This window comes from Wyeomyia smithii, chromosome 3, assembly GCF_029784165.1.
Source record: "Wyeomyia smithii strain HCP4-BCI-WySm-NY-G18 chromosome 3, ASM2978416v1, whole genome shotgun sequence".
Lineage (NCBI taxonomy): Eukaryota > Metazoa > Arthropoda > Insecta > Diptera > Culicidae > Wyeomyia > Wyeomyia smithii.
The window spans coordinates 50,479,388-50,500,316 of record NC_073696.1 but is presented as its reverse complement, the minus strand read 5'-3'; the positions used below and the strand labels follow the sequence as shown (position 1 = coordinate 50,500,316).

The following is a 20,929-nucleotide window of genomic DNA, read 5'->3' as shown; positions in this document are numbered from 1 at the left end:
CATATTGCACATAAGCACGGATAAATATTAAGCATGTCACTTCCCAATAGTGGTATTGCTAATAATGGAAGTGCGAAATACAGCAGACACCCGGGCATATCTCACAACAAATTAACGATTCGGGCCGTAGTTAGGAGGTCTATGAAGGAAAAAAATCTTTCGCCAGCTGGGCTACGGGTTTAGTGCTACAAGCAAAATTCGACAGTACTAATTTTAATTCTGCGATGTACGATTCAAGAGTTATCCAGCTTCTCATTAGCGGTGATGGAGAGTAGATTTGACAAGTAGTTCAATGGATATTTCCATTGAACTAAAACTAGTTCAATGGAAACTTTCATTCAGCTTGTTCTAGTTCAATAGAAATATCCATAAAATCATTGCACGATGACGTCATTTGACAGTTCTGTAAGGTAAATTTTGCGGACTCAGATTTATTCTCAATGGAGCCGAAAGAGATTCTTGTTCTATTGCTTTTCGGGACTGACCCACTCGAACAGAATTAGGTGGGTTTTTGTCGCTAAAATTTATTAAAATGATAAAGATTCGCCGAAAACTTTACAGCCCTAAAATCTCCTTTGGTGAAATTCTCAAAATTAATGCTGAAAACTTTTAAAATATATTGCTTAATTTGTGATATTTTCGGCAATTATGTGCGCAGTATTTGAAAACAAATTTTGTAAATTTATGACTTATGACGTTTTCAGAGCGAGTTGAAAATAATTCGCTGGCTCAGGGAAATTTTGCTTTTTCCCGGAGACCCGGAAGCTACATCCCAAGCTTAGAGAAACTTTACGTTCATCCGGAGACCCGAAGATCATCTTCACGATCCGGAGAAGTGGTAACCCTATCTATAGCGAACGGTATGTGGAATTTATGATAAAAATAGAACTTGAATATCTCTTGGAGTGCGAAAAAAATATTCTTTTCTGGAGTACAAATTCATAAAAACATTTTAAAAGTTATTTTTTGTATGATCCGCATTTCAGTTCTAGATTGCGCACACTAAAAACCCGTTTACATTACAACGGATATTATGTGATATCAGATGGCATACACCAAGATTCCCGTGAAAACTAGATGTATGGATTCTCATATCAAGATACGCGATATCACATGAAATTCGCTATAGTGTTAACAAGGTATAAGAGAAATGCGCCTGAGAAGTTTTTCACACACAGACGACATACTGAAAACTCAATCAACAAATTATAACTGTGTGGTTGAATCAATCTCCAACTGCTTGGGTCATTTCACTTCAAGTACTTTTATTACAAACTATCTTAATGATACCCGTATGGAACAGCTCTATTTTCAGTATATGTTTTACCAAAAGAGACAAACGTTTTCCAAGTTAGATGTTAAGATATATTTAGTTACTATACAAATGTCATGCCATAATTATTTCTGAGCTGTAAAATTCAATTAGACGCAATTATTGCTAGATAAAACATTAAACCAATTGAATATTTCCAACTGTTAGTCTCGCAAAAGACACTACACCAATATACTAAAGATCAAATCATTTTAATTGTCATGCAGAAAATTCCATTTATTATTCTCCCTCGTCAACTTTCAACAACCTATATTACAGCTTTCAATTGGTGTCCATATTATTTATTTTTGCTTGGGTAAGTCATTCGCCTTCCATACTGTCGAATCAATCTTTACACATCTGCGCCGTCATTGCGGCAAGCGGTTCCAACTCTTTGGCTGACATGAGATCGAACTCCTGGATGAAGTAGTAAAAATGTTTATAGCATGTGTTGACATGAGCTTCCTGTAAGGGTGAAACAATCATTAGCTGGCACACCGATTGACAACTATGGCACTTACAGCTCCAATACTGACGATCCGATCAAAATGATGAATGTAAACATGCACAAACACTCGAAACAGTCTAGCCAATATTTTCTTGCACAAGTTGGGAAAAGATTTCGGAAATGGCACATCGGTTGACACTGGGAAAAGCAATTCATTATTGATTTGATTCTCCACCCAGTCCATTAGCAGTTCAATGTAACGCGGAGCAGGCAGTTGTACTGGTTTTTTAAAAATTTCGCCGTCCGCCCAAAGATATTCATATTTTGAGCCTCCGCTCATGGTGGGGCAGGTAGTTACGTTGCAGTACTCCGAAATAGTTCCATAAATTAGGTTGATTCTATTGAAAAAATCCACGACGTGTACTGCGAGCCAGTCGTTCATATTTTCCCCCGGAGGAAGCCTAACCACTTCCCTCAAGTTGATACCCGATTGCAGACTAGCGTGAGCTTGCTTATGAAGCGAATAGCGTATAGTTCCTTGAGTAAACTTCTTCTTGGGACGAAATGTCTGCAAAAAAATCAATAAAAGTACAAATGAGTTTGTATTTTGAAACGTTGTTATTGCTATACCTTCTCCCGCTGAAAAAATTCCAGGAAACCATTCAGAGCCATTATCTTTGGAGCTTTCCTCTGCGAGGTAGCGATTTTCCTGAAGTATGCAACTTCCTCCGCGTCATACATCCAGCTCATCCGGTCAGATCCTTATTTGGTTTTGGTTCCCATCTTATTCACGTGTACAGAAAATCTGGAGCAGTATTGGTGCACTTTTTCCCTTTTCTGACACGATAAACACAAATTATCCCTTTACACGAACGCTTATCGTAGATTATGCTAACCGGGCACGTTCGTTTTATTGCGCGGAGAAGCCTTACCAGGCAAAAATGCTCACCTAATTTGAAAAGTAAACAAAGAAAATGTATATTTATCTACTTCACATGCCATATACGCCAGAAGAAACTGCGGAGAAAATAGTAAACGTCAAACGTCAATGGCGTCCACAAAAGTTTGAAACTGTTTGGGATGGACAACTTGCGTGAAAGATAGAGATCGTTTCGTGTAGTATTGCATAAAAGTGGAAAAATTTTGATTGGAATATTTTTGTAGAGTTTCATTTAGATTCTATTCTCAGAACAATTTGTTCCAAATAATACATTTTATTGGGGTTAGTAACGAAAGACTGAAACTCAAAAGGCTGAAACCCGAAAGGCTGAAAAGTATGTTTCATAACGAAAGGCTGAATGCACAAAAGGCTGAAACCACAAAAGGCCGAATGAACGAAAGGCTGAAACATGAAAGGCTGAAACTTTTGAATCATAATCGTTGAAAAATCGAACACATGGATAACAAACCTTTATAAGGTGACAGAGTTCAATGTTTGAGTATTAATTGGTTTGTGCAATGGATAATTAATTTTCGGCGATATTTGAATCTATACACACTTGACTCTTGTACACGTTTCCTAGATGATTCAGGGCGAGACGGCCGAAGGCCGCGAGTGTGCGCCGGCGACCCGCCGTCGGAAGCGCCAGCCAATGCGGGGGGGGCAGCCCCCCCGCAGAAATCACCTCTGTATAGGTTCGTTCGTTTTCCTAGGCCTACTGACTCGTAGGGGTGATCTCCTAGTTTAGTCCGAACGAGCGATAGCGAGCGTTTATGCAGGTAAACGTAGCGATCGCAGCGGGAATTCTGCAGTGTCTTGATCATCATCTTTAGTGAATCCGTGTATCGTAATGACATTTGTTGTTCGATGAGCTTATTATCCAGAAGAGCCTTTACATCGGTGATATTTTCATTGTTGGCATTCATTTGCCTAAAAAAAGATTACGTGAAAGTATTCGTATCCTGACTCTGCCACCCATAAAACTACAACAAAATGAATTCAAGAATTATGTTTACTTACTGAGTTCGCGTCTTTATTGATGAAATTACTTTTTTCAACTGATCTTGTGATTCATTTACCTCTACTGGATCGCCTCGCGTTCGAGCTTCTTGAGTTGATCTTCAAGCGAATACTTCATTTCTGCTAGAGTTGCCTTCAACGTTTCAACTTCCTGATAAACTCTTTCTACCCGTTGCTTTTTCGTTTTAAAATTAGTCCGCATATCGTGGCTTTTCTGCTCCTCAGCAGAAATATGCTCGTGAATGTTTTTAATCTCATTTTCGATTTGTTCCAAAAGATTCTTCTTTTCCTGAAGGTCGTGTTTTTGAGCAGCTATTTCAATTGAGCAAGCTTTGAGATCATGTTTGCTCTGCTTGCTCATATCATTCAGTTTGGCCTGGATAAGTTTCAACTCATCCAGTTCGGTTTGAAGTGTGATATCTTCGGATTCGGCCGGATACTCGATCTCTCTTGGATCATTTATTTCGGACTCCAAATTAGTGAACTCCTGCTGCTTCTTGGAGAGTAGCAGCCGTTTCTCCTTCAAAACAGTTTGTTTTTCATTTCGACTTCGATTTTCGCTATCAATTTGTATATTCAATGCATTCAATTCTTCGTTTATTTGTTGCATTTGGCGTTCAGTTTCTTCTTTTAATTCAGTTATGTTAACCTGTTTTTTTAATACATTAATAAATATGGCATAAAGAATATTGAAACCAATTACCTGGATATATCGTGCCGGTCTTTTTTTTAAACCTTAACTTCGATAATTTGGCATAGGATAAAATTCCGAAAAAGGCTCCGTTACGACAATTTTCCGTAAATTATTTGGACCATTTTCTTGCTGACTGGTAAGCTGAATGGCTAAGTTATGATCTTCCACGGCAAGAATCGTCTCAATTTGAACCTGATCGATCAAGCAATTCATGACGACAGGATCGTTAACACTGATCAAATTCATCAGAGCATGAGTATTCTCAATTTCTGTAACCCTTCCTCTGCGAATGTCGTAGACTTGCTTGTGGAATCGTCCCGTAATAATGGATGGAACTCGTAAATCTGGAAACTCACTCTGGATGAGTTGATTTAGAGCAGTACAATCCACGTACGAATTAACGTAGAATGCGGTTAATATTTCAGAACCAATCAAAGTTTCAACAACAGCAGTCCACTTTTTGTCCTTGACCTTCACGTATCGCCCCAGTGGACCACGGGGTAATTCCGAGAACTGCTGCTGCTCGTACATCTGTTGGATTCTAGCGACAAGTTCAGGCACATTATTCCCGAAAACCGACAGACTATCGCGAGATGACGATTCAAATTGCTCCAACTGTGATTCTGTACGAACTGTAACAAAAAATGGGAATGAAAAAGTTAATAGGGTAGGCAAACTGTTTTAAGCAGCCTATGCAGGTACTTTTTGCTCTATAAGAGTGAAACTTTACGGGTGAGTAAACAAATATATGAAGGCGGTGGCAAACTGCTTCGGTGAATGACGTTTTGCTTCAAATATGCACAGACAAAATTCAATCTCAAAATGCGATTGCCTCAAAATCTTCAGGACGTATAAAGAAACAATAGGAGCTTGTTTTGGCATCATTCATTTATTCTATTTTACCTTTATAACCAAATGCTCGAACTTTAGCCCTAACCACAGCCATAAGACTCTGCACGACTTCAGAATCGATCGTTTTCAGTATATTACTCATGCCCTCTTCATATTTTCGACATTCTTTACAACTTTAGGTCGTTTTACAAGGTATTCCTCCATAATGGCCCAGTACATCTCGATCGGACGCAGCTCCGGAGTGTTTGTACCACTCTACCACCTCCTTGGAGTAATGGCAGGATGCCAAATCTGGCCAGAACAGCGTCGGACCATCGTGAGCCTTGAGGAAAGGAAGGAGCCGCTTCCGGAGGCACTCTTTCAGAAACAGTAACCCATCCATAGTGCTATCGGTGACGAACGGAGTGCTCCGCTTTCCGCACGTGAAATGGCTAGTCAAATCAGAAACTTCTTGGCGAATTTCTAAACCTTCTGCGTCCTGAAGTTTTCGGAAACATCAAACTTATCCTTGGCCGTCACGTACAGGTTTCCAGGAATCTGCTTGAAGTCTGGCTCATCATCCATCACGCAACAGTGTGACTTTTCGCGGTCGTATTTTGCTTCTCGTCGCGATTTGGGGTCTTCTGGACCCTAAACGAACGTCCGACTCGTGTTTTTGTCCTCTGTGCGAAAGACGCACTCACGTGCTATGTTTTCGCCTCATCTCAGACCGAGCCGTTTTGTTTGCATTTGAAGGCAGTAACCAACCAGTAGTTTTAAAAACTTTTGCGCACCTGATGAAATCAACTGACAAATAGTTTGATGTGTATTGCATGTAAGCAATACACATCAAACTATTTGTACGCAAAATATTATTCAATTTTAGCCAATTTATCAAAAGTTACAGCCAAACCGTCTTGTCACCGTCTTCTCGTAGATACAAGCAAGGATCGAACTGGCACTGTTTGAGCTCCAAGCGAGTTAGAACTTGAAGCAGAGCACGGTTCCAGCAGCGCCCACTCTGATTAAGCCCATGAATACTTTTTTGAGATGACAAAACAAAGTCTCCTTGCCTGCAACCTCGTAACCGGGAGGTTGACGCATATAGACCTTCTCCTCCAATTGAGGTAAGTGGTCTTGATGTCAAAGTGGTTTCCAGCGATTGCCAGAACTGTACGAAGCGTTGCTAAACGGGTAACTGGAGCCAAAACGTTCAAATAGGTTCTACCGAACCGCTGATTAAATCCTTGGACCACCAAACGCGTTTCCTGTTTGACGACCTCGCCGATTTCGTTTCGCCTCAGTTTAAAAATCCGATCCTATGATCTTCTTTTCTTCCGGAAGCTGCACCAACTCCCGTGTTTGGTTCTCAGAATGTGATTGCATTTCCGCATCCATTGCTTTCTTCCATTCGATAGTTTTCATAGCATCCCAGTAAGTCACTGGCTTCTCCAAGAAATACTCGGCTGCACCGACCATGAAATCATCGTACCGTCTCAGTAGTACACCACGCGATCGATAAATTCCTTCGATCTTCACGACGTAACTCATGGTTCACCTCACCTTCGTCGTCTGGCTTTGCTTTATCTTAGGCTTCTCCCGCGTCATCTTCGTTGTCAAATCCGATAAAATCTTCTCCATTCGACCCGTCATAAGCATCGTTCCAGTCTTCGAAACTGCTTTCGCTACGCTGTTCTTCTTGCGGTTCCATTGGACTACACGAGAACTCGTTCGGAGTCTTCAGGACCCACATCTATTCAACTTATCACTGCGCTCGAGGAAACGGGCATCTAGATTCGTAGTTTGGTCGAGAAAACGATAACCCTTGTGGTCTTTACTGTATCCGAACAAACGTAGCTTAACTTCACCCCAGTATAACTTTGCCATGCTTGCAACCACTAGCGAACAAATCGCCATCTCCTGCAACGACCTATTCTTCCGTTCGGCGATCCCGTTTTGTTGTGGCGAATACGGTGTCGTGAACTGTGCCCTTATACCTTCGCTTTCGTAGAGCAATTGCAGCTCAGAAACGCGCCTCCACCGTCAGAGCGAATCGTGAAAGACTTTCTACCGAAGATGTTTTCTACCCAACGAACATTTTGCTTATTCTTGGAGCTCTTCTTCCGAAGTAAGTGGACCACCGTATAATAGCTAAAATCATCGATTAAAGTCATTAAGTAGCGATTCCCGGAAGGTGTAACGGTTTCCATGGGACCGTATAGGTCGGCATGAATTACTTCCAACGGACGTGATGTACTCCTCTCGGGTTGGGGTGGCATTCTAGCTGATTTGCCCTTCAGGCTGCACTCACAGGTAATTCTTATGCCGCAATCGTTTAATTCAAATCCACTTACAGACTCCATGATACGAAAGACATGGAGGCTACGGTGACCGATCCTTTTGTGCCAAAGAAGCTGACAATTACCGTGACCGCTCACGATCTTCTTGTTCTTGTCGCAACCGATAGAGGGAACCTTTTTCATCTCCGCTATCGATAATTCCACGAGCCTGTTTGTCTTTCACACTTTTGTTCTCACTTTTGTCCCGGCGTTTGTTCGAATCACTTTTTGTAGACAACCACTTCGCATCCCGGTTGTTCACGAAAGAAACCCAACTTTTCTTTCCGTTCGTCACTCGCGGCCGATCTGAACGCTTTAGGATTTTGTGACTCCCGCTCACCACGATTATTGCGCTGATTGTATTTCCACAGTCCCTTAGGTTACACTTTTGACCAACTTGAACTGACTATCTTACATAAATATTCCAATGTTTGCTCGAGCCTCCCGGTCCTTACTCAGCCACTCCGGCTTAACCGGTTCCGGCGACGCACCACTGACAATATCCCACATCTCATCTTTTTCCAGCAGCCATTCCATCTGTTTTCAGGACGACCAATTGGGTTGTTTAGCTATTTACGCATTTCTGATTAATAAATATCAGCTGGAAGAGTGTGATTTTCTAAGCAAAACGTGTATTTTTAAAATTTTATGTTATTGTCTTTTGATTTTAAAATGAAGAATAAAAAACGTTCTAAATCGCTTGAATGACAGTTGGTACATGGGCAAACTGTCATTGAAGCGATTTCGAGCAGTTTTGATATAAAATTTTTGAAAATCGCGTTTTGCTAAGAAAGCGCAGCTCTTTCAGGTTTTATAAAAAACTGGTACGGGTCGGGTTCGATTCTCCGGAGACTCGATTACCCGGAAACTCGATCCGGAAACGATTATCCGGAATTTTAGACTCGATTATCCGGAATTTCATTTTTTTGGTGTCCGTTTCCAAGTTTTATTCCGGAATTTTGTCTTTACCATCCCTCCTGGCATATTTGTTACCATTTAAGTCATTTCCGACGTGTTTGGGACATGTTCGAATTAAGTGAAAATAACCAATGTCCAATTTATTTTTTTTGCTTCACAAGATTTTACCCCTTTTCGCCTCGGAAATTACGCCACTGCATCATACAAGTAAATAAAGAAAAGAAATATTATTTTAACGAATTAAGAAATATAAATCGCAAAATTTCAGAATTTTTTGTGGGATTTTCACCATAGAAAACTAGAACTCTAGTCATCTTTGGTTTCACTAAACTTTTTGTGAAAGTGAAATTTTGTGGGGGCCCGGGGCCAGCAATTATCGAGGCATAACACTCCTCAATTCTGCTTACAAGATCCGGAAAGGGCGACTTACAACGAGCCAAATGTTTACATTGCGTCAAATCCTTGACAAGTTCAGAGAAGTAAACTTGCATACTCATCATTTGTTTATAGGCTCCAAAGCGGCATACGATTCAGTTAAACGCAACGAATTATGACAGATTATGCTTGAACACAGTTTCCCAACTGAAAGATAGCAGCTGCAAACGAAACCTTTTACGGTTTACGTAGCCAGCTGAGATCTTGCTGTATGCATGTCCGCACGAAATTTGCGCTCTACAGGACGCTGATTCTCCCGGTGGTACTCTTCGACCATAAGTCTTGGTCAATGAAGAAGGCCGACCGGCGAACAGTTGGAGTTTTCGAGCGTAGGATCCTGCATTAAATTATTGGCGGAAAATTGTAGAGTGGAGTGTGGCGCAGGTGCATGAACCACGAGGTGTACTAAGTATACCAACATGCGGATATCAGCAATCTGAAACATATATCAGAATACAGTGGGCTGGCCACGTGGCCGAAGGACCAGCGAAGATAATATTCAGCAGAGAATTCGACAGAGGTCGGCGAATCCGTGGTAGACCCCGTACTCATTGGATGTGTTTTGTGGATGCCCGATCGGCGGATGTTAGGGGAATACTAGCCCAAGATCGACTGATGTGGATACGTATTCTGGATTCGGCAGTCGGTCGGTGACGACCTGTCGCCATAAAAGTAAAGTTAGTATACCGCTGAGCTGTCTCGACGACTTGGAGAAGGTCATCTTGAGCAGAGTAAGACATTTGCGTAACTAAAGTACAAAACTTACATTTCTTTTTTTGCTTAGCCATACGCCTCTGCTGTAATTCATCCTTTGTATCCATTATTTCATTGAGTCCGTTGAGAAGAGTGTCTATACCACGTTTTGCGCTTTCAATCGCAACCTGTAGGTTGACTTTTTTACCGCTCAATTCTTCTATCTTTTGTTCGTTGCGTTTTTTCCCCTCGATAACCCAGTTGTATCCACTGAAATATACACATCAAAAGTATGCATCAAATATGACTGAACATGGAAACTTACGATTCACGGCGCTGTTTTAAATCGGTTTTTAATCTACAAATATCTTCACCTACTCGCTGTAACCGATCGGTAACGTTTGCAAGTTGGCGATTTTTATCGTCGAATTGTTCCTGCAATTGGTGACCAGATTTTCGGGCTTGATTATATTTTTCCTGCGCCTTAGAATAGTAAATCTTTTTATCTTCGATTGTATTTCGGAAACTTTGAATTTTACTATCCGTCTGTGCTTCGAAGGCTCTCTTGTTTTGAATGCAATTCAAGTGGTCCTTCATAATGTTCACTTTCAGGCACAGTTGTTCCTCGAGTTGAGCAATTTCCTATCTTTTATCGGCCACAATCCGCCAACCCAGCTTGAGTTGTGATTCGTTAACATTGTTTTTCAGGTCATCCACCGATTGAAGGTTAACATACTTCTCGGTTAGGTTTTGAATTTGCCGCTTCAAAACTCGCAAACTGTTCTCAGTGAGTTCCAACCTATGTTTCACGTGTTCGAATTGCGGTGAACATTCATTAAGTTTACTGGTGATGGCGTCAATTTGTGTAGCCTTCATGAATAGACTGTACTGTTTCTTTTCATCTGCATCTCTCAGAAAAGATCGAGCTAAATCTTGATTCAGTACGCAAACCGGATTGTCGATTTGAATGTTCAGGTACAGGATCAGTTTATGCAGGTCACTGTGGCTCGTGGATATAATAGTCCCATTGTCACTTTTCAACTTATAGTGTGTTGCACCGGAAGCGTTCATTGTACGTACTATGATTATCTTGTCACCATAAACGTCCCTTTCATAGGCATCGAAGCTATCGTTCTCCAAGTGAATTTCCACAGTGGCCTGCGTCTCGCCATGTTTGATCAACTCTGTAAAATAGAGGAACGGTTAAAACTGTTCGTTATTTCTGTCAGATTTATTCACGCTTCACACTGCTGCTTCGGTTTGTAGCATATGCGCTGCACCCGAGTCCTACGGTTAACGCCACAAGAATTGCACTTTTGCCACTACCATTGTTACCGACCAGAAAGTTTGCTCTTTTGTTGAATTGAATGATGAAATTTCTATGGCACATGAAGTTTTTTAGCTGCATTTTAAGAATCTTGCCACTTCGGATATTCTTCTTGATGTCGAACTGAATAGCTTGTTCGATTACCTCGGAGCACACCGGCGAGGACCCTGCCGATACATTTCGTGAACTTCCTGGTGCCTGAATAACGAACTGATTAGGTTTTTTTCCTTGCGAATGTTCTGAATATGTGCTTACTTTATTATCAGTAGGACTGTTACCACAAATTCGATTTCGCTTTTTTAATGGTCCTTCCGAAAAATCTTCCTTTCTACGCCGACTCATGATAGTAAAGATAATAATTTCTACTAACGACTGCACACGAAAGTCCACTTATAGTTATAAAGGATTACTGAACAATGATTTCACTTGACAGCTCTAACGCGCTTATGAGCATGGACTTAGTCATTTTTCCACTGATAAGAATTTCCTGCACAACGCGCTGCGATGTACTGAATATTATCGCAAAAATATCTAGATGTAACTTCAATTTGCTAATCATTATCGGGTAGAATTTAAACAGGGGGATTCTGTGAAAACACAGTGAGTTGAAGAAGATCGATACAATTGAGATTTTCGCTTATAAATTTTAATAAAAGTTTTGTTGGAAGTTTGAAGAAATATTCCCAGTCACCTCACCTAACAGCCACTCTACCCACAGCAGCAATTCTTACAGTTACCTGGGAAACTGATGATTCCGGCGATTACGTCAGTGAGAATCAGCAGTATAAGAGGAATATTTCGGCGTAAATCATTGAAATGAGTTCACTGGATAAATTGCACAATTTCATTACTGATCAAGAGAACTACTAAGGTACTGAGCAAAATAGTCAACAAGGTAACTTAATGCATTTCGAGTAATGTGCCCTACTGTCTAAACTTCATTTGTTATAGAGGAGTACGCTCCGTTATACATACAGTTAATAATGGCGACAAGTCATGACCAACGATTTTTTCATGCAAAAAAAGTTTTTGTATTAAAGGATTTCACGCAAACTTGTTGGTACACTGTCTCGGATTTAAAAAAAATGTTAGAATGATGACTTCGGTAATTTATGCAGCTTTTCTAATCTTTTCTTTTTGTTGCCAACGTTTGGGTAAATTGGAACGCAATACGTCCATGTTATGTCATTCTTGTCGTGCCAAACTGGAATGGCGTGCTTATAGTACTTTTTGGGCGATTGAATAAATATAATGTTTATTCTCTATGTACGAATGTACGAAACACTAATTATCTGCATAAGGTACATTAAGCCAAACGAATATCGTACACGAAATTTCATTACAAGTCATACATTCCGATGAATGCTACTACGTTAAGTTTGAATATGTTTTCAATTAGGAATATTCGCTATTTATTTGTTCTGTTGCAAAACTAGGCTAGCATTTGGGGGTCTAAACTTCAATCCGTTAATATCAATATAAATATTTTCGAATCTAATAATGCAGCTTTTTAGCTTCTTTGTTCAAAAACTATAGTTTTAAAATTTTGATAAAAAAACGCCTTAACAGACCTATTCGAACACCACATTTTTTCCAATTAAAAATACACTCAAAATTCTAGCTTAAAGTGTGATGTGAGTTTTAAGATAGTGAAGAATTTTGCCCCTAGTGCTAGTTCCGAATATTTCGATTGCTTTTTTGAAATTATCCATTATTGCCGACGATTCGGTATCCAGCTCGAACTCTCCCTCGCATTTGGACTCGATCACCAGTAAATCCATCAGATAGAAACATCCCACGACGTACTCTGGACTCATTTTACCGAAACGGTGCTCGCGGATTTGTACAAACTCCTGTGCGAGTGTTTTTAGTGCCTTCAAACATCTCTCATCCAGCCCGGAGAATGGCAGATACTGTATAAAAATCATGTGAGCAAGAGTTATCTTCGTTTCGTGGTACTGGGAAAGTACCAGAGCGCACTTGTTGTACGCATTCATCGCGTCCTCAAAGTCCTCGTAGCAGCCTAAAAACATAAAACTTTTTGTTAATATCGGAAGTAAATAGTTAAATATTATGTATAAATATTTAAATATTTATACATACTTTCTTGTTCGCTTGACATTCCACTGGCGATGAGTTGGAAACAAGAACAGTCGATAATTCGCTTACACAAGGGACATTTGATGTCCTTTTCGAACGGATCTACATTTTGCTTAACCATAAACTTTTTTGAGCATTTGGAAAACGGGCACTTAAATAGTTCGTATTGCTCCTGAATATATAAATTGTAGTTAAAATCACATTATCGCAGGCTACATGATCACACTTACATATACATCGTCCTTACCAGATGCACAACGAGTGCACCGACATTCGAAGCAATATTGCTGCCGAAGTGCCAAATTACGCTCCAGTTTGTTCATCAGTTTACAATTTGGCCCATAGCAGTTGAATATTTCCTCACCCGATTCGATATCTCGCGTTGCATACACTGTGAGCGTATTTTTATTAAAAGTATTTCGAATATTTGGTTCACACGAATGGTTAAACATGCTAACTTGAGGGAATATCCCTGTGAACACACGTGAGCTCTCATAGTAGCGATGAAGAAATCCCGCTCGTATGTTGAAGCTATCGAACTCCAAACAATTGTTTTCCGAGGCAATACCTCCTCTCAACTCGCTTATCGCATGTCCATTGCACACTAGTTGGCCAATGTGTCGGAAAATTACACTGCCAACGTAAAGGATCCAATCGTCTTTTGACAGCAAAGAGGATTTGTTCCCTAAATTTTTGAAGAAATCGGTTGACTCACTTAGATATATCGCCAGCATGTAGGCGGTCTACAAGAAAAAACATTCAGTTAATAATTAAATATTAAAATCATATCCTTCTCAAAATACCAGAGAATACTGTATAACATCGGATAGTGACATCCTTTCGAAGTTTGTCACTAGCCTGAACACTTTGCCATAATGATAATGATCTCGTTGCGCTTCCGAAATTTCAAGCATTTTTTGAAACAGTACATCCGGCGTACATTCATCCAGATTGTCCAGCCTTTGCATACTACTTTCAAACCCATCTAGGAAGCTTCGAACTCCTAAGTGCGCTATACCAATAAGGTACCACAGGTGCTTCGTATATCCGGGACACTCGTATTGATGGACAGAAAAATGTTCTTGGCGACACGCTAGACTACAGTAACATGCTCTTCCACAAGTAGAACATCTGAAAACGAAAACCCGTCGATTAAAACTTATCATAATTAATACGCTATAATTTACGGAAATGGAATGACGTTCACATCGCCGCAACACTGACAGTCAAATGGGGGTAGCTCTGAGCGACCCCTCGGATCATACACAGGAACGAATGAAGCTGCCTTTTCCTGCACGATGGGCGAATCCTTTCGGATAACTTCTTTTGCAACCATATACCTTCCAACCTCTTCGGATGATTTCCTATAACAAAACGAAATACGGATAGTTAGAACACACAAAAATATGCTTACTTACTCTTCCATCTGTGGCAGGACGAATTCCGAATCGGTGTTATCTTGTGGTATTTCCGTTATAGCGATCATCCCTGCAAGCTGTTGCAGCCTTTTATCTGAAAAATAGACGTATCAATTAGAACTCTTTTTAAAACCATTGGTCAAATACTATTACATCTTTCTGCCTCAAAAGTGGCCAACTCTTGCTCGTCTGAAACCTTGCCAATTTCGTCTAACGTTTTCTCGAGTCCATCACGATCCCGAATTTGCAGGGCACATTCAGCCTGCCGAAACAACACCCGCAGCCTGTTTTCCTCCGGATAGGCACCCTCTAGAGCCAACTGGCAATCTTCGTACGCCTCTTTAAATCGTTTCAAACTCATCAATACTATGGCACGGTTTGCGTGCGCCATCGCTAAAGAGGCCGACCCCCGGGGAGCGGCAAAAATCGCCTTACTGTACGCCTCCAGTGCGACATGGGGACTTTTTCGCCCCCGGAAAATTTCGTTTCCATTCTCCCGATACAAGTGTGACTTCTCCTCGTCATTGCCGCGCACGTTGGGCAACTTTTTCAGCCACGACCGGCAAGCTTTCCTGGATGCCACGAGTTGAAATTTGAAAAAAAAAAACAAAAATAATGCAAAATAAAATCGATTTTTTATGAGTATATCATAACAAAACTTTTTAGTTCAATAAACTAAAATGAATCAAGAACAAAACTGGTTAGAAAGGATGAAACCCGTCTCAACCTTTTCTCTATCTGTACCACCTGCAAACCCCGAACGGTACTTTCTCATGTATAAATACTACACAGCCAAGCAGTGTCCAGCGAAAATCTAGCTTACCTAACCTCGGGAATGGACTGCATTTTCCGGACAGTTTCCACCTCACCCTGAAATTTGGGAACAGTACTGATGAGGTTGTACACTCGCACAATTCGAGACACCATCGAATCCCATCCATTTTCCATTGTTTCGCAATTTACGGCTTTGAACACGACAGAGGAATCAAACCGCAGCGAGTGATTTTTCACTGTACATCAATAAAAACAAATCCTGCCTGGCTGTGGGTTGCGAAAATCATGCACTCAACTGTCAGTCAGCGGGTAGTCCCCCGTTGTTTTTATACGAAGTGGATGGCCAGAGATACCAGATGTACATATTTGTCAGCGAATGTGAACATTTGTCTGCAAGAGCAAAGAAATGCAGTTATTGAAAGTTTTACAGATTGCGTGAAGATTTTCGTTCGATTCTTCTCAAATTCACGCAGGCATTTTCAAAATGTGTGCCAATTTGTGCTTGTTTTGTCTTTATGAGCTCTATTTTTCAAGCAGTTTCTGACAAGTTTCAATAACATCTGGCATCTCTGGTAGCAGCAATTTTATCCATTTTTATCACACACACCGACTTTTGTTCGACTTCTGTCATACGGTTTTGTTATTGGTGGAAAACTGTGCATTACCATTGTGGATTCCTCTGTAAATGCGGCATCGTCGACGCATTAAAAATTAATTAGAAATTAACGAACTAGGTGAGACTCTTATTCGTTCTTTAAGTGTGTATCTTATCAAATAAAACTCATTTTCAGGAGCAGCGTCGAGTTGTAAATTTCCTGCCCGGGAGAATGGCTTTCAATTTTTCGGCGTTCAGCTACATTGTGGCACTAATAATCGATGCATTTCTGATATTTTTCTCAATATTTCATGTTATCGCTTTTGACGAACTAAAGACAGATTACAAGAACCCTATCGATCAGTGTAACTCACTGAATCCGGTAAGTTATTCTAGAGTAACTTATAGAAAACTAATCTCATTCAATCATCATTCTACATCTTCAGTTGGTTCTGCCGGAATACGCCCTACACGTCCTGTTCAATCTACTGTTCCTGTTTGCCGGAGAATGGTTCTCGTTAGTAATAAACGTCCCTCTTATTGCGTATCATATATGGAGGTAAGTTTCCAAGTTTATTTCCCTAATGAGAGCAAATGCAAAATACGCAATCGAACAACAGATACAAAAACCGTCCGGTCATGTCGGGACCAGGTCTGTACGATCCAACGAGCATCATGAATTCTGACGTACTAAATAAATGCCAACGGGAAGGCTGGATAAAATTGGCAGTTTATTTATTATCATTCTTCTACTACCTGTACGGGTACGTAAGCAACCGTCACTCTTTCCACTTGAGAAGACGTCGACATTACAACTGATCCTTATCTTATTTCCAGCATGATCTATTCACTCATTTCCTCCTAAATGATCCGGTGGCCATTTAATGAACAACTACTCAATGAGTCAATCAAACTTTTTCGCTGTTAAGCTGTAGATAAAGTGAAATTAGCCTAAAACGATAGATAGAATAAGCTGCACACACACACACACGCAAAACACCGACCAACGATGGAACATTAACACGAATCCATCCTAGTCTAGTTTCTGAAACCATTACGAATAATGTTTCTTTAAATTCGGCTGCTATAACAGTTGGTAACGGATTGAAACTTTCGCTTTTAATCATTTCATTTCGTTTTCATCATTTCGTATCTTTGCTCGATTCATAAAAGCTATTGACTAAATTCGTTTTCGTTTGTAAGTTATTTTCATGATCCAAACAACTTTCGCATCTGTTGATCATAAACGTGCGCGGGAAGGGGATATGGGCATTTGCACAGTTATGTTTTAGTGGATTGTAAAGAATGTCAAATAAAACTGTATCTTACAGGAAAGATTCTCCGGAAGCTCTTGTTCTTACTTTAGTTTGAAAATGATCAATTGGCAAATAATTCTCTCTGAATCGTCCAGAAGTGCTTCTAGAAACATGCGATAATCCATAAGGCTGATTAATAATATACTTTATTAGATTTTCCCCGTCAAATTAACAACTTCTTACCTGGTACATCTAGCTTACGTTTTTTTATATACATACTTGAAAGAAGTTACCATGTTCCATTTTTGTAAAGAGATGACTTTGAATTTTAAAAAAATCCGAAACTGTGAGAGTCGCAAATTTGATTCTCATTAGACAAGATGAAATAAATGGAAATAGGTCGTATATTCACTATGTTCCAGCTGCGTAGCCACAAGGTTATAGAGTCCGCTTTGTCAAGCGGATGGTCGTGGGTTCGAATCTTAGTAGAATCAGGCCATTCGATGTCAAAAAGGACTTTTAAGCATGGGTTTATTCTCAGGCTCTCCACAAGTTACCCTTCCTTTACGGTGAAATCTTCGATACCTTTGCGTGACTTCCTCTTAACAAAAATAAGTTCCTCCTATCAATAAATTTGGCCAGGAGGACGCACGACGAAACTTCCCCAGGGAATTATAATTGGCGATATTTGGCAGGAAGAAGGATGCTCGGTATAGGAGAACAGTAAGCGTGTTGAAGGAAGGGTAGCACATTACACAAGCACTGATAAAAAAGTAATAATAATAAGCATGGCACTTCTCAATAGCGGTATTGCTAATAATAGAAGTGCTGGATACAGGAGACACCCGGGCATATCTCACAATAGATTAACGATTCTGGTCGCAGTGAGGAAGTCCATACTTTGCGTTATTTTCCAGAAACCGGAAGACGCCATCTTGGATTTTAAAATGGTGTTTGAAGTGGATTAGGGGCCATACACATACCACGTGGACAGATTTTTAACGATTTTGACCCCCCCCCCTTCCCCATCCGTGGACAACTGCCCATATAAATTTTTAAAAAATTGTATGGACCGTGGACATTAGCCAACCCCCCCCCCCCCCAAAGCTGTCCACGTGTTATGTGGATGGCCCCTTATACGTTTCTGGGCCAAATCTCATATCAATTTATATAATCTAGAATTTAACGTTCATAAGTCAGATGCAGAGCTGCGAAAATTCGAAACTACAAAATGAATATCACACAACAGCAATTTCAATCTCTCAGATTGAGACTGAAATTGAGTGCCACCCGTGTCAATTCTCATTGAAAATCATGTCAGTGAAAAAAAGGTATTGTCTAGAAACATGTTGAATACAGTTGATCTGTGCCAAGCCAATGCATAGAGCCGATGAAGTAAATGAGCATCTATATTCTCAAACACATAAACATCGCCAAAACAACACAGCGCGTGCGAAATCGCAGTAGTCAGTATTATTCACCACTGTCAACCGATTGAACCCGAAAGTAATTTCATTCCCAGCTCGTTCGTGCTGAGATTGATATTCACAGCCTTCAATTTCAACTGATATTCTGTTGCTGACAGTGAAAATTCGCAGCTCTGGTCAGATGTGCTACGAAGTCGTAGCGGTATTACTAATGATAGAAGTGCGAGATACAGCATACACCCGTGCATATCTCATAATAGATCAACGGTTCTGGTTGCAGTGAGGGATTCCATACAGGAAAAAAAGCTCAGAATAGCCTGAAATCTCTTCCAAAGCCCGGAAAAGCTAATATAGATAATGACCCTAAATTGAGCTTAGCATGGCGGATAACCCCTTCTAAAAGTTAGAAAAGGCCGAAATAGAAAATGAGCCCAAATTGAGCTTAGAATTGCCGAAAATCCCTTCTAAAGGCTAAAAAATTTAGCTCAAAACTGCCAAAAAATCGTTCTTAAGGCCAGGAAAGGCTGAAATAGAAAATGATCCCAAATTGAGCTTAGAATTGCCAAAAATCCCTTCTAAAGGCTAAAAACGAGCAAATTGAAAATGATCCCAAATTGAGCTCAGAATTGCCAAAAAATCGTTTTAAAGGCCAGGAAAGGCTGAAATTGAGCTCAGAATGGCCGAAAAATCCTTTCAAAGGCTCGAAAAGGCTAGAATAGAAAATGGTCCCAAATTGAGCTCGGAATGGCCGAAAACCCCTTTTAAAGGCTAGAAAAGGCCAAAATAAAAAATGATCCCCAAATTAGGCTCAGAATGGCCGAAAATCCCTTTCGAAGGCCAGAAAAGGCCGAAATGAAAATAAGCCCAAATTAAGCTCAGAATGGCCGAAACCCCCTTCTAGAGGCCAGAAAAAGTTCAGAATGGCCGGAAAACTCTTTTAAAGGCCAGAAAAGACCGAAGTAAAAAATGATCCTGAATTTAGCTCAGAATAGCCAAAAAACCTTCAAAGGCCGAGATAGAAAATAATCCCTAATTAGGCTTAGAGTTGCCTAAAACCCCTTTTACAGACCAGAAATAACTAAAATAGAAAACGATCCCAAATTCAACTCTGAATAACCTAAAACCCCTTCTACAGACCAGAATAAGCCAAAATAAAAAAAGTAGGAGGGTGGTATTCAAGACACGACCGCATGACGTTGGACTACGGTATTCTTATATTCCATTAAAACAAATAATAGAGAGAATTGCAACTCTAGTATTTGCTGCAATTTTATCTAACAGTGCATTTCTGGATGCTGAGACGTTAAAACGTTATAAATAATAATATATACTAAAAGAATGGATATCTTTTATTCAATCGCTGTCATTTCATACATATTCGAATCAACCCTTTGTTTGCTGCACTACCAAGACAATCATTTAATTGAGCGAATTGGTAAAATTTTCCTATCTAAGCAAAAAGCAAACTTTACGAAACTATCTGAAATTGGAGCCCAGAACGATTCAATCGAAAATTTTAAATTTGAAAATTGTTTGACATTTAATCGATAAAACTCATGCTAGGTTAGTTCCAGCCCAGCATATAACTTCATGTATTTGAAAAAAAAAAAACGTTTGGTTCAATAACTCAATATAGCAAGAGCTCAATCACACGTTTTTCGGTAGTTGTTATCAAGGTTTGGGCGAGTGACAGGGAAATATCTTAACTTCTTCAGTTGTGATTTAGAGCATTTCTAATTGATTTGTTATTTTTCACGATAGCGACAAGTTTGTTTCTTTCTCTGTGTGCGAGAAACAAAATCAAAACCGCGCACCGAGAAACAAAAACGAAAATTTAATGAATGCTCATTGAGAAAACTTGCAACTCTTTTTACCAATAACTTATGATACTCAAAAGAACACGCTGTAGCTATAGCTATCCATACATACGCTATTCCTTTCCATACATCCGATACAACTATCTATACACACGCATAAGCTATCCAACCATGTGCTATTACTATCCATACATACGCTATAACTAATCATTACACACGCAGCAGCTATCCACACACAAGCTATAACTATCCGTACACACGCTGAAGATATACACGCAATAGCCATAATATGCTACACATGCTAGTGTCTTACACACGCTATAGCTAGCCATACACACGCAACAGCGCCATCCCTATCATCGCAAATGTCATAGCAATACAGATGCACATACGCTATATGTGCACACTGCACACACACCCAACGTTTTCACCCAACGATATCTGAATTGAATTACCGCTGGTGGGGTCCAACTCAGATCGAAGGAGCACCGAACTGAATGAAGAAATGCAGCTTCCCACTACCTCCGCCGCTGCTGCCTGATACCACCGCTCTGGTTCTGCTGCAGCTCAGTTTGGCCGCTGGAA

The 20,929-nt window shown here is 40.2% G+C and overlaps 3 protein-coding genes and 1 pseudogene across 3 annotated transcripts; 1 reads left to right on the top strand and 3 right to left on the bottom strand.

Annotated features, from left to right (window-relative positions):
• Positions 1-1,342: 1,342 nt before the first annotated feature.
• LOC129732046 (MOB kinase activator-like 3) lies at positions 1,343-2,807 on the bottom strand. Its single transcript, XM_055692511.1, has 3 exons — positions 2,391-2,807; positions 1,834-2,328; positions 1,343-1,777 (listed from the first exon to the last, which is right to left on the bottom strand). Exons 1-3 carry the CDS (start codon positions 2,508-2,510, stop codon positions 1,658-1,660), a joined length of 735 nt encoding a protein of 244 aa, XP_055548486.1. The 5' UTR covers positions 2,511-2,807; the 3' UTR covers positions 1,343-1,657.
• A 117-nt stretch (positions 2,808-2,924) lies between these two features.
• Positions 2,925-11,354, bottom strand: LOC129732045 (structural maintenance of chromosomes protein 6-like; annotated as a pseudogene).
• A 424-nt stretch (positions 11,355-11,778) lies between these two features.
• On the bottom strand, positions 11,779-15,534 carry LOC129730995 (SET and MYND domain-containing protein 4). The gene is made up of 8 exons (XM_055690683.1): positions 15,299-15,534; positions 14,629-15,047; positions 14,476-14,569; positions 14,245-14,421; positions 13,861-14,188; positions 13,288-13,800; positions 13,061-13,229; positions 11,779-12,980 (listed from the first exon to the last, which is right to left on the bottom strand). Exons 1-8 carry the CDS (start codon positions 15,421-15,423, stop codon positions 12,580-12,582), a joined length of 2,226 nt encoding a protein of 741 aa, XP_055546658.1. The 5' UTR covers positions 15,424-15,534; the 3' UTR covers positions 11,779-12,579.
• A 310-nt stretch (positions 15,535-15,844) lies between these two features.
• LOC129730996 (protein cornichon) lies at positions 15,845-17,191 on the top strand. Its single transcript, XM_055690684.1, has 5 exons — positions 15,845-15,983; positions 16,041-16,226; positions 16,291-16,403; positions 16,465-16,608; positions 16,682-17,191. Exons 2-5 carry the CDS (start codon positions 16,077-16,079, stop codon positions 16,707-16,709), a joined length of 435 nt encoding a protein of 144 aa, XP_055546659.1. The 5' UTR covers positions 15,845-15,983; positions 16,041-16,076; the 3' UTR covers positions 16,710-17,191.
• The last annotated feature ends 3,738 nt before the right edge of the window (positions 17,192-20,929 follow it).